Here is a 14,054-nt window from a genome sequence, read left to right on the forward strand (position 1 = left end):
TTGTCCGTCAGTTCAGGTTGCGGCATTGCCTTTAGAACGGTACCTCGAATGTTCTATGCGAGGAGTTTCGTTCCGAATGACTTCTTTGCTTCTACGAGGAGTTATTTATTTTCCTGCCTTGTTTGACGGTCAAAATCGCAGATCAACCCAACACAAAACGGAAAGCTAATCTATGCACTACAGAAAATATGGAGAGAAAGAATGAAACTAAGTCTGTCAAGTCAGATATTTGTCCTTGAACTCAAATACGTTGACGCCTCGTGAAAGGTCTTTCTATACCCAAAAGCATAGCAGGAAGGAACGGAAATATTACGTGTATTACTTGAGATGACTTAAGAGGTGAAAAAAAAAAAAATTGGTCTTCCCATGTGACACACGATGGCATGGGTACGAACTGCAGGTCTGACTTGGCTTTTTGGGTACAAACAGCTGTTAGCCCGCGAGAAGTGGGTTTAATCTGCGTATGTATTGCGTATGTACACTCGTGTACATGGCGGTGTGCGCGCGCTTCTATGGGACAGATGCGTTTGTTTATGCTTTTCGCTTTTTTTTGGACAAAGTTCGACAGTATTGTCTTTCGTCTGATACCCAGAGAGGAATGCAGGAGTGGCGTCGTGGGCCTCGTGGTGTGACCTAACCCATGGGGGGGAATTTTTCGTATCTTCGTCTCATTTTTCGCTCTTTGTTCGAGAATGACGACAGCACCGTCTTCGGTTGATTGACATGGCAGCATCAGTCAGAAAATTTTCCCAAAGAATTTAGAGGCTTTCAAGAGAAGGAGGAGGTTCCTACAGGACATGCTCAAGAACCAAACAGAAGGAAGAAGGGATTTCCAGAGCTTAGACTACAAGAGGTTTCCAGACCAAAGATTGCGCTGGAAAACTTGTGAAAAAAAGGGGGTTCCATGGCTTAGGATACGGGGGAAATAAAAGACTTGGGAGGTTACCAGAGTCCAAGCTAATAAGAAAAGCAAATGAAAAGGTTTCAAGAACATAGGCTACCAGAAAAAAAAAGACTGGTGCCGTTTTCATAGCAAAGATTTTATAGGAAATCAGAGGAAAGATGGGAATACTGAGCATAGACCTGGAAGGAGAACAAAAGAAGGTGAAGATTTCCAGAGCTTAAAGTTCAAGGAATTAACTGACCAGTGACTATGATAAAAAAAAAAATAAGAATAAAGCAGTATCGAGATCATAAACGGTGGGGGAATACAAACGAAGGATACGATTCGGAACACAGGGTATAAGGGAAAACAAAAGAAGGATTGGAATCCAAGAGAATAAGTTTTATGGAAAATCAGACGAAAGAAGTTTCCCTGGGATAGATCATAGGGAAAACAAAGCAAAGAAGAGTTTTCCAGAGCACTGAATTTTAAGAGCAAAGAAGAGTTTGTGTCACTGAATTAACTTTCCTTTACAATTTACTTTGCTTCACATAGTTTTCCTAAAATAATTAAAAATGACGCATAAGGTTTTTCCATAAGACCTCGTGTTGCTCCTGACAATTTTCCCGAAGAATTTGTCTCCAGAAAGTTTTCTCTAGCATCTAGTGCTGCTCATGCAAATTCCTTGTGAGAATGCATGTTTCTGGAAAGTTTTCCCTAGTACCTGGTGCTGCTCATGCATATTTCTGATAAGTATGTATGTTTCTGGAAAGTTTTCCATAGCCCCTTGTTTTGTTCAAGATTAATTTCCCCAAAGACCTCGTTTTTGTGGCCAGTTTTTAATAAGATCTAGTTTCCTTAAGAATTCGTGGTGTTTATGGAGTCCCATAGGATCACGTTGTTGACTAAAGCTTCCAAAAGAAGTTTTTCTGGACAGTTTTCTTAAGACCTGTTGTTTCTCAAGAAAATTTCCCGTAAGCCCTCGTGCCTCTGGCCAGTTTTCTCCTAAGGCTTCGTGCTGCTATTTAAAATTTTCCAGTACGTTTTCGTGCAGGAAGTAAAAGAAAACATATTGCCATCAAGTCCAAGAAAGTGAGAAAAACAAGGGGAGGCTTGGGCTCTTCTAGATTAGATTCTACTCTTTTTGCCAGCCATATAATTAGGCCAGCTTAATGTGAACAGTCAGCCAGCTGGGTAAAGAAAAAAAACCTTCTTTTATAAATTTTTACCTTGCCCCTTGAACGAAAGACGCTCTGAGGAGAGGAGGAAAACCCAAGACAAGACTTTCTTACAGAAGGAATTCCCCTGTGGCAAACGAATGCTTCTTCGTCCCTCTACAGTTTTATTCAATCAGTCGTCTAGTATCGCAGAGCGTCTCAAAGCGCCTGTCGTGCTGAAACATAATTATCTTTGGTTTAATTGTCACTAAGCTTAACCTACACATTCGATAACTATGTAGCTAAATGCGGTATCGCGTGGGCGCGTTTTCTGGTATGTTTTACCACCCCTCCGCTAGACTTACTTAAGGTTCTTTGCAGAGTCCCCTCAGCCCCGAGCTGCAACCCCTTTCATTCCTTCCACTGTATCTCCCTTCATATTCTTTCTTCCATCTTACTTTCCACCCTCTTATAACAATTGTTTCGTAGTGCAACTGCGAGGTTTTCCTCCTGTTGCACCTTCGTAACCTTTCACTCTCAATTTTCCTTTCATCGCTGAATGATCTCATAGGCCACAGCGCCTGGCCTTCGGCCTAAATTGTATATTCTCTAGACTTGATACTGGTGGTAAAATGAAGCGCCAACGAACAAGCATAAATTTTAAGTCTTGCGCCAACATGCAAAAATGACTGGTTGTTTAGTGCAAACAGAGGCTAAAGGCTGTAGGAAATAGAGCCTTTTAGATTAATGGGTTTGTGACCACCGGCGAGACTTGGCTTATCTCGAATATTCATCTGGTCACTGGAGACAGCGTGTCATTTCTCGGCATCCGAGAGCCCATATCGTGCTTTGAGGCTACTTTTTATTCTTTACTCTTCCTCGTTATCTCTCTCTCAGAACTGAATCCCACTGCTCTAGCCTTGAATCTAATACACTAAGCATCCCTCTGTGCATTAGTGCTATAAGCGAAAGGAATGCTGAAGAAGGGTGCACTGCTCGTATGTTCAGATCACTTAAGTGGGCGTGAACGTATAAATTCTGATTCCACTTAAGATATTATTGTATGGGTCATTCTTTCGTTTAGTGGTGTCGAGTCACTATTCTGGGTACAGAACTTGGCTAATGTCAGTGGACCTCCAACGCAGCAGACAGTTCTAATTCAGTGACTGGCTGCGACAGAGTCAATCTTGAAAGCAATGTTCTCTTTTGGTTTAATTTGTAGCTCTTATCTGTTTCATTTTCTTCATTTGTTCTGAACTGACTGTTATCATATAAATGAGAATGGAACTAGATGACGAGTACAGGCTCTGACCAGAGACAGCTGGCAACTTTTCCTAACAGGTGGCGTGGCCTGCGTCTTGACTGAAAGTGAAACCAGCTCTGAAACTTAACCTTTAAGAATATAATTCAGTTAAAAAAATGGACGGTGATGCTCTTCAATGATTCATTCCATCCTTTAGTATTTTAACCACCCTGTGTTATGTTACGCTTTAAAAATAATAGTCAGACTCGGGGAGGCAAAAACCCTGGTTAGGTTGGACCCTATGGCCTAGGTAAGGTTAGGGTGGGTGTACCCGATGAACTGTCATTATCGTGCTTTTCAAAAAAGGATTTCGTGGACAAACTTGATAGCCAACGCAGCAGCTTACAAACACAGCGACCTGTCAACCCAGTTACTCCAAGTCCAGCTATCTATGAACCTGGGGTCATGTTGGGCTCTATGTCCTAGGTCAGGTCAGGCATCAGAATCTCTGGGATTATTGGGGCCGAATGTATATATATATATATATATATATATATATATATATATATATATATATATATATATATATATGTGTGTGTGTGTGTATGTATGTAATTATATAGACACACACATATATATGTGCGTGTGTGTACGTAAATAAAGACAAAATCCACGAAGGAAAGAGAAACAATGGAGTACTGCAAGGCCTTTCGACTTCTTGTCCTTTACTTAGCAGACTGAAAAAATATAAAAATAAATAAATATGTGTGTGTGTGTGTGTGTGTGTGTGTGTGTGTGTGTGTGTGTGTGTGTGTGTGTGTGTACGCGCGCACGCGTTTGAAAATACTTTTTTCCATTTATGCGATCGACAGTGACATAAGACAAAAATATTGTGTTTGTTACTTGATACAATAAACAACAAGAATAAGCGATAATCCCTTTTCCAGGCTCATTAGGAGGTTTTATGTTTATCCAAAAGGCGACTTCATTTTTGTTTGTTAGAATGAAAAAAAAATTAACTGAGTTATTTTGGCTTTATTTATCACTAGATTTTAATTCCACATCAAAATTAACTGTATTAAGAAAAATTAAGGTTTTTAACTTCGTATAAGTACTTATGAGCATTACAGCTTTGTTTGTTTAACTATATTTACTTAAATTTTTAACTTTCTGCAAAAGTTGATTTCTTAAGCTAGAGCCGTTATGGCTTCTTCCACAAAAACAGCAATAGTAATGAACAGGAGGAAAACCTCAAAGCAATTGCACCATGAAACAACTGTTAAGAGAGGGTGGAAATTTAAGATGGAAGAAAGAGAATATGAACGGAGTTACAATAAAAGGCATGAAAGGGGCTGCAGCTAGGGGACGAGCCAGAAAGGAACAAAAAGAAAAAGAAAAGAAAAAAATTAAGTAGAATATAAAATAATATTCCCCAAACGGTCTCATTCCTTCTCTGGAAGTTGGATCAATAACGACTGGCAAAGCCCAAGAACTGCCGAATTATTTCCAGCATCCAGTAGAGCTCCAGCTCTGGAAATCATTTCTTTATTTTTTTTTCTTCAGTTGTTTTTTTTTTTTTTTTGGATGGTTTTTCGAATTCTCTCTTTCTCTCTCTCTTTTTTTTAATGAAGCGAATGGCATCGTGAATAATACTTATGAAAGGACCATGAAACAATTTCAGACTTGTCATTTCCATGTTTCGGTATAGTTTCGACTCTAGAAACCTTTTTTAGTTTACTGTAAAATAAAACTATTGTGCCGGCTTTATCTGTCCGTCCGCACTTTTTTTCTGTCCGCACTTTTCCTGTCCGCTCTCAGATCTTAAAAACTACTGAGGCTAGAGGGCTGCAAATTGGAATGTTGATCATCCAACCTCCAGTCATCAATCATACAAAATTGCAGCCCTCTAGCTTCAGTAGTTTTTATTTTATTTGAGGTTAAAGTTAGCCGTAATCGTGCTTATGGCAACGATATAGATAGGCTACCACCGGGCAGTGGTTAAAGTTTCATGGGCCGCGGCTCTTACAGCATTATAGCGAGACCACCGAAAGATAGATCTATTTTGGTAGCCTTGATTACACGCTGTAGCGGCTGTACAGAAACCTCGATTGCGCCGAAGAAACTTCGGCGCGTTTTTTACTTGCTATCATTTTTGTTGGATGTATTTGAGTTATATCTTTCTGAAATGAACCAGTCGTGTTGTGAATATTTCTCCGATGACAATGGAACTCACTCAAACTCCTCTTAGGTCTTTCACATTCAACAGCAAGTCCAGTTTCGCCACATGAAAATTTATTTTCATTTATTCACTTATTTATCTATTTATTTACTTACTTATTTATTTACTGTCTTTAAAGGATGCTTGTACGTCACCTCTCTGAAATAAGGCGGCTTATGTGGTTATGATCTACTTTAAAATAATGAAACTATCTGAAATTTTGTGTGGGTCTGGAAGAAGCCTAACACTCCGTATACTAATACAGCCTTTTTGAAAACTCCAAGTTTGCTTCGTCACTTTTCCTTATTTTTAGGGAGTTTTAAGAAGGCAATTTTTGCTTTATCAATTTTCCAGCCTTTTGAAATCTCCATTTTTGTTCCGTCACTTTTCTTTAATTTTAGGGAATTTTAAAAAGTCAATTTTTGCTTTGTCAATTTTCCTTATTTTTGGGGAATTTTAAAAAGTCAATTTTTGCTTTGTCTGTTTTCCTTAATTTTAGGGAAGTTCTCGGCCCTGCTTCCCTCAGAAGGCAGCAGGGATCAGCGTCGTCCACATTCATTCGGCCCTAATGCAATTATCCGAAATCCTCGGCAGGTTTCTGAAATCCTCCGCAGGTTTGCGTTGGGGGCGGGCGGGGATCCTCCTCCGTCAAACACCCAATGATAGGTGTGGTCGAATATTGAAAACACTTCTCTGGGCCCCACCCATGACGTCACGAAATCCTCCCACGCCCTAACGTGACGTCATTGCCCACGTCACGCCGATTGTGTTTAAAGGGGCGTTGCCCTTGCGTGGGCGTCCTGCTGCTGCACTCTTCGCCTTCTCGGTCCCTGTCCCTACTTGTATTTTGCTCTTGTTTGGTCTCTCTCCTTCGGCGTCCTCGCCCTCAGGAGGGTGTGCGCAAACGCATCCTTCTTCTTCGGCCATGTACAGTACGCCCTTTTTCATAACGCCCACGCTTCCTTCCTGGTCCTTGTCCAGGGTAATCCGGTGCTGGATCCTTTATAATTAGAACGTTAGGGGAAGCAGGACTGAAATAAATTCTCTGAACATTAATCCACGAGAGAATCCAAAGGAAGCGATGAATTATTTTCAAAATGTCCTTCTCGGCCTTCTCTGAGATATTCAAAGCTCGGTCATTATTCATTTTGCTTAAGGGACGAGTAGGATTGAAATACAGCATATTACATATATTGCCCCAACAATCTTCTTCTTTCCGTTAAGACCCAAATACTGGTGGAATTGTTCCAACCGTAAATTGGCGGTGAAAAGCTGTGGTCGCCGATATGGAAAATGTGACCTTACTTATAAAAACGCCAAGTCCTTTATTTTCATACTTATGTATACGCGAAATTTTAAAAGCATTGATTTGATTTTTTTCCATTATCATTTATTCCTGGACATCATCAATGGCCAAAGATTTCCACTTCGTGAAATTTACGGAAATTTTTTCGCATCTTTTCTAAAGCAGCGTTTTAAAGCCCTCTGTACTGGTGGTGTCATTATTCTTATTACCAAAGTAATAAGGATTTGTTCATGAGAGGGAGAAATCGGAGGAGGAGAAAGTTAAAGAAGCCGGACAGCTGTGTGAGAACAGACTAAATGGAATGGATAACAGGCATAGAGCAGAAGTGTAGTGGCTTACTGTAATCAATTCGTCTTCTTTCTGGTGTTAGTTCAGATTGAACCGGTTTTATGACACCACCGGCCTTTCACCAAAGACGGCCCATGATTGTGTAAGGTACAGAAAGAGAATACGATGCCTGGTGGGGACCTCTGAACTCTATCAAACCGACCTGGCCTTGTCTCTACTCCAGGCTTTGCTGACTGCAAAAGGGCACGTTTGCGCAAGTATCGCACAAGAATTGTTGTTATAATATATATTGAATCATTCGGCCATTTAGACTTATTTTATAAGAAATTTTACACATTCACAATAATAATAATAATAATAATAATAATAATAATAATAATAATAATAATAATAATAATAATATCTTTTACGTCTTCAGTCATGCCACCCTCGTGACCAGGGTACCTATTTTAATCTATAAACTGGTATAAGGGGAAAACACACACACACACTTGTACGTCTTTGGACAAGACTGGATGGAATTAATCCATAGGTCTCCACCAGGCTGCTGTATATTCACTTTGCGAATATACAGACTATTTTCCTCCTATACCAGTTTACAGATTCAAATAAGTAACCTGGTCATGAGGGGTGTATGACTAAAGACATTAAAGATATTATTATTATTATTATTATTATTATTATTATTATTATTATTATTATTAATTGGGACAAAATTCTTATAGAATAAGTCTAAATGGCCAGATGGTTTAATATATTACAACATCGATTTTTGCGCATGCGTCAAAGAGAGTCTGACTCGACATGAAAATCCTTAACATTCCGATGAAGAAACTTTAGGCTCTATTTATGTACAGCAACAACAACAACAACAACACACACACACACACACATGCACGAAGAACCAATCACGCACCCACACGCAAAAACGAATTGTTATGTAAAGTGACAACGACAGCTTGACGAAAATCAATATAGCAGTAGTTGCCAGCGGCCAATCCTGACTCCAAGATCTTGGTCGAAGTCGTTTGTCATTTAGAGAGACGGACGAAAGTCCCAACACCGGTGGGGTTTAAATTCTCTTCCGGAATGACTGGGGAACAAAACCCTCCTTACCGAGGATTTCGTGCATTCGGAACATCGAAAGTGCAAGCGAAGGCGCAATGCATTACTTACTACCTTCATACAATTCTCCTTTCACTGTTACATGTTTATTTATTAATTTTTTTCTTTTTTCTTTTTAAACAAGTGATCTCTTCCTTCTCCATTTCTCTTTACCTCCTGTTATACTTCTCTCTGATGGACGCCATATTCTTTGGAAGCTTGAATTTCAAGTCAGTGGCCCCTTTGGTGGACTTGTTCCGTATGAATAGGGTTCATCTTTCTGGATAATAATAATAATAATAATAATAATAATAATAATAATCTCAAAAATGGTGTTTCCAACAGTTCCTTAACTAAACATGTACCATCTTCTTGCATACTATTATTTACCATCACATTTTGCACTACTGAACGCCTAAGGCTACAGTGGAAAACTCTGTTATTATTGTCTGTACCACAGGAGGTAAAGAACTTCTCCTCTGAGTACGGAAATAATAATAATAATAATAATAATAATAATAATAATAATAATAATAATAATAATAATAATAATAATAATAATAATAATAATAATATTGGAGAAACAAATCACAGTTATGTATGGGTACATATATTTATTTTGAAATGTATGTACCCATACGTAACTGTGGATTTGTTTCCCCATTTCAAGACTCATGCTACCATGAGTATTTTTTAAATAATAATAATAATAATAATAATAATAATAATAATAATAATAATAATAATAATAATAATAATAATAATAAGGTGATGGGACAATAACTGCAAACGAAAATCCAAGAGCATCACTGGAGTCTCTGCAAAGTCTCTCCAAGCACGAGGAAGTGTCTGGTTAAGGGACACTGAATAGTATTATTATTATTATTATTATTATTATTATTATTATTATTATTATTATTATTATTATTATTAGTATACTATAGATGAAACCTATTCACATGGATCAAGCCCACAGGGGCCACTGACTTGAAATTCCAGCTTCCAAATAATGTTAATTTCAACCCCCCGCCGCAGACCCAGAACTGCTGCAGTAACTGATCATGATGCAGAGCCAGTGATTTTTCATCACCCTGAGGGAGACGCGAACTCCCCCACGACATCTGAGTGGCATGCCACGACACTAACCACTATACCAGCGGACCAGATAAAATACTTCTAGAGCAACTGAGTGAAGAGTATTTTTTTGCCTTTTCAACAGACAAAAAAAAATCCTATGAGGAAGTGTCAAAATTGAATCAGTAATTCTAAAACGTTCTCTCTCTCTCTCTCTCTCTCTCTCTCTCTCTCTCTCTCTCTCTCTCTCTCTCTATTGTTATTATTGTTGTTGTCTTGTTACCTTTTTCACGCTGAAAACACGACAATGGAGGTTATCCTTCAGAAAACTATAATAACTTCTGCATTCACCTTTATTATTTTATAAAAGCTGAGGAACAGAAAGAGTTTTATATCATGACAATCGTCATGAGTTCGGTCCCACGAAGTGATTCAAATCAGATTTTAAATCCAGATTTTAAATTCAGATTTTAAATCCAGATTTTGAATCCAGATTTTGAATCCAGATTTTAAATTCAGATTTTAAATCCAGATTTTAAATTAAGATTTTAAATCCATATTTTAAATTCAGATTTTAAATCCGGATTTTAAACCCAGATTTTAAATTCAGATTTTAAATCCGGATTTCAAATCCAGATTTTAAATTCAGATTTTAAATCCGGATTTTAAACCCAGATTTTAAATCCGGATTTCAAATCCAGATTTTAAATTCAAATTTTAAATTCAGATTTTAAATCCAGATTTTAAATTTAGATTTTAAATCCAGATTTAAAAAGTCAACACGTTATTGTGTTTAGTGAAAATGTGCGTATAACTTATAACAGAAACCAGTAGATTTTCTATCTATATTCTTTATCTATATCTTTTATCTAGATATTACTTATCTGGTTTTGGCCAATATTGTTTACTTTGAGGGTTAAGCAATAATAATAATAATAATAATAATAATAGTAATAATAATAATAATAATAATAATAATAATAATAATAATGTAAACCTCTCACTCTAAAAATATATGAACCCATATTGATTAATAATAATAATAATAATAATAATAATAATAATAATAATAATAATAATAATAATAATAATGTAAACCTGTCACTCTAAATATATATATATATTCACTCATGTTCATTAATAAATAATAATAATAATAATAATAATAATAATAATAATAATAATAATAATAATAATAACGGCAGACACAGAACGTGATAAAAGAGTGGATAAAGCGATCGAAGAAAAAAGAACGAGGAACGAAGAGAACGGACATGAAGAACGAGCAACGCCAAGAAACTTAAAGAGAGAGAGAGAGAGAAAAAAAAAGGCGAGGATCTTATTACTGTTCCTGTCTCCTGGAAGGCCAACGACCCCGAGAGAGAGAGAGGCTGCTAAACTTTATGTGGCGTCATGAAAATGTTCTTTGGCTGCTCATTCATTCTGTAAGAAATAAATTAAGAAAATAAAAACAAAAGCAAAACAACGAGCAAAACAACAATGAAAGCAAGAGCAACAACAATAAGCTTGACGAGGATAATCACTAGCGGATCCAGAAAAATTTCATGGGGGGCCCACCAATTTTCATATACATATATGTATATGTATATGCATATAAATATATATAATATATATATATATATATATATATATATATATATATATATATATATATATATATATGTATGTATATACATATATAACTATTATTACTTTTGTTTCAAAATTTTATTATTTCTATACTAGATTTTTCATTTTTCCCCATTTTTATATTTCTCATTTATGTTATTAATATCTAAATCTTCAACATTATTATTTTGTTATTATTATTCATGGGGGGGGCACGTGGCCAGGTCTTCCCCACCCCCCGACCCCAACCCCGGGATCCGCTAGTGAGGATAATAATAAAAAACAAGTAAAAATTGCCACTGCCCATGAAACTCTTAGCCGCGGCCTATGAAACTCAGCCACGGTCCGGTGGTGGCCTCAGCCACGGTCTGGTGGTGGCCTCAGCAAGGGCCTATGAAACTCAGCCACTGTCCGGCGGTGCCCTATGTTGTTGGTACCTATAGCGGTGCCAGCCGCACGATTATGGCTAACTTTAACTTTAAATAAAATAAAAATTACTGAGACTAGAGGGCTGCAATTTGGTATGTTCGATTATTGGAGGGTGGATGATCAACATACCAATTTGCAGCCCTCTAGCCTTAGTAATCTTTAAGATCTGAGGGCAGACAGAAAAAGTACGGACGGACAGACAAATAGCCATCTCTGTGATAGTTTTTTTTTTTTTTTAGAGAAAGCTAAAAATGAAACAAGATAAAAAATAAACACTTTGAACATCTGAGTAACAGATACGAAACTCTTAAGGCTTTCTATTACTGCTTAGGCCTAATGACGCCAGATGGAATCACACGAGGTGTCGAATTAGGCCTCTGCCCAAACCAGTTACTCCAGAAGATGACAGGTTTAGCCAAGTTCCCCAGATTTCCCTCGCGTCACGTTCTCTGGCTGTTTGTTTTCTTTTCAGTTATGACAAGATTGGCAAAATGAACGGACCGAAAAATCTTCAGACTGAACAGACAAAAAGAGATCGTCAAAACGAAGACCAACAGAGAACTTCAAAATGAACGGACCAATATAGATCGTTGAAATGAACAGGCCAAAAGAGATCTTGAAAATAAACCGACCAAAAGAGATCTTCAAAATGAACAGACCAAAAGAGATTTTGAAAATAAACAGGCCAAAAGAGATCTTCAAAATGAACAGACCAAGAGAAACGGTCACAATGAACATACCAAAAGAGATCGTCAAAATGAAAAGACCAAAAGAGACAATCGAAATGAATATACCAAAAGAGATCGTCAAAATGAACAGACCAGCAGAGACGATAGAAATGAACAGACCAAAAAAGATCGTCAAAATGAACAGACCCACAGAGACAATCGAAATGAACAGGCCAAAAGAGATCGTCAAAATGAACAGACCAACAGAGATCGTCAAAATGAACAGACCAAAAGAGATTTTGGAAATAAACAGGCCAAAAGAGATCTTCAAAATGAACAGACCAACAGAGACCGTCGCGATGAACATACCAAAATAGATGGTCAAAATGAACAGACCAACAGAGATTGTCAAAATGAACAGACCAAAATAGATGGTCAAAATGAACAGACCAACAGAGATTGTCGAAATGAACAGACCAAAAGAGATCTTGAAAATAAACAGGCCAAAAGAGATCTTCAAAATGAACAGACCAACAGTGACCATCGACATGAACAGACCAAAAGAGATCGTCAAAATGAACAGGCCAATAGAGACTGTCAAAATGAACAGACCAAAAGAGATCGTCGAAATTAACAGACAAACAGAGACCATCGAAATGAACAGACAAACAGTGATCATCAAAATGAACAGACCACCAGAGACAGTTGAAATGAACATACCAAAATAGATGGTCAAAATGAACAGACCAACAGAGATTGTCAAAATGAACAGACCAAAATAGATGGTCAAAATGAACAGGCCAACAGAGATTGTCAAAATGAACAGACCAAAAGAGGTCGTCAAAATGAACAGACTAACAGAGACCATCGAAAAGAACAGATCGACAGAGACCGTCAAAATGAACAGACCAAAAGAGAACTTCAAAATGAAGAGACCAACAGTGACCATCAAAGTGAACAGACCAAAAGAGATTGTCAAAATAAACAGGATAACAGAGACCATCGAAATGAACAGACCAAAAGAGATCGTCAAAACGAACAGGACAACAGAGACCGTCGAAATGAACAGACCAAAGAGACCGCCAAAATAAACAGTCAAACAGACCATCGAAATGAACAGACCAATAGAGACTGTCAAAATGAACAAACCAAAAAAGATCTTGAAAATAAACAGGCCAAAAGAGATCTTCAAAATGAACAGACCAACAGAGACAATCGAAATGAACAGATCACAAGAGATCGTCAAAATGAACAGACCAACAGAGACAATCGAAATGAACAGACCAAAAGAGATTGTCAAATGAACAGACCAACAGAGATGGTCGAAATGAACAGACCAAATGAAATCTTGAAAATAAACAGACCAAAAGAGACCGTGAAAATAAATGGACCAAAAGAGATCGTCAAAATGAACAGGCCAACAGAGACCATCGAAATGAACAGACCAAAAGAGTTCTTTGAAAACCGCCGTTGTTTGCAGTTTGAGGACACAAATAATAATAATAATAATAATAATAATAATAATAATAATAATAATAATAATAATAATAATAATCTAGTTCTACTAAGAGATCAGACTTACAAATGGGTGAAGGGTGTAAATGAAGCCCTCATGTAGAATTTCAGTTCGTTAGATACAAGAGAAGAGAAAAGACACCTGATGGTGAGAATCTTGGTTTCGGCAAGTGTTCTATTGGTGTGGATTGTGTACTGCCAAGATGATTCTCAGAGCTGTGTTTTTGTATTTTATCCACAGAACAAAAATAGATCCGAAGCGGACTTTCAGAAGATAAAGGCATTTGAAAAAGGTATACTAGTTCCACTAACTGTTTCGCTGTTTACCCACGTGCCAGCCCGTTGTTTTTAAGCTTTAATTAACTGATACTGCTACTATTAATGATGATCAGAGCTGGAGGACGCAAAGCTACAGAGTTTTGTACTTTATTTAAGAAAAAAGATTGTAGGACCCCTAACACGAACGTATCAGAGAAGCGGAGAATCATGGGAAGGGAACAGAACGAACAGCCAATGGAAAGTACTGGCTCTCCTGCATGG

The 14,054-nt window shown here is 37.4% G+C and overlaps 2 protein-coding genes across 2 annotated transcripts in view; both read left to right on the forward strand.

Moving 5' to 3' along the window:
* Window positions 1-12,633, forward strand: part of LOC136841999 (high mobility group nucleosome-binding domain-containing protein 5-like) — a 47,773-nt gene extending 35,140 nt beyond the window's left edge. Inside the window, exon 4 of the mRNA XM_067109401.1 lies at window positions 12,016-12,633. Coding sequence (XP_066965502.1) covers window positions 12,016-12,633 — 618 coding nt within the window. The remainder of the gene's footprint in view (window positions 1-12,015) is intronic.
* Window positions 12,634-12,655: 22 nt separating this feature from the next.
* On the forward strand, window positions 12,656-13,792 carry LOC136842000 (putative uncharacterized protein DDB_G0281733). The gene is made up of 3 exons (XM_067109402.1): window positions 12,656-12,670; window positions 12,772-13,478; window positions 13,756-13,792. Exons 1-3 carry the CDS (start codon window positions 12,656-12,658, stop codon window positions 13,790-13,792), a joined length of 759 nt encoding a protein of 252 aa, XP_066965503.1.
* Window positions 13,793-14,054: the final 262 nt, after the last annotated feature.

Source organism: Macrobrachium rosenbergii, chromosome 9 (assembly GCF_040412425.1).
Source record: "Macrobrachium rosenbergii isolate ZJJX-2024 chromosome 9, ASM4041242v1, whole genome shotgun sequence".
Taxonomy (NCBI): domain Eukaryota; kingdom Metazoa; phylum Arthropoda; class Malacostraca; order Decapoda; family Palaemonidae; genus Macrobrachium; species Macrobrachium rosenbergii.

Excerpts from the sequence above, each read along its gene's own strand:
- LOC136842000 (XM_067109402.1), top strand. Across the intron at positions 13,479-13,755 it reads GAAAACCGCCGTTGTTTGCA|AACAAAAATAGATCCGAAGC; the intron begins GTTTGAGGACAC and ends TTTTATCCACAG.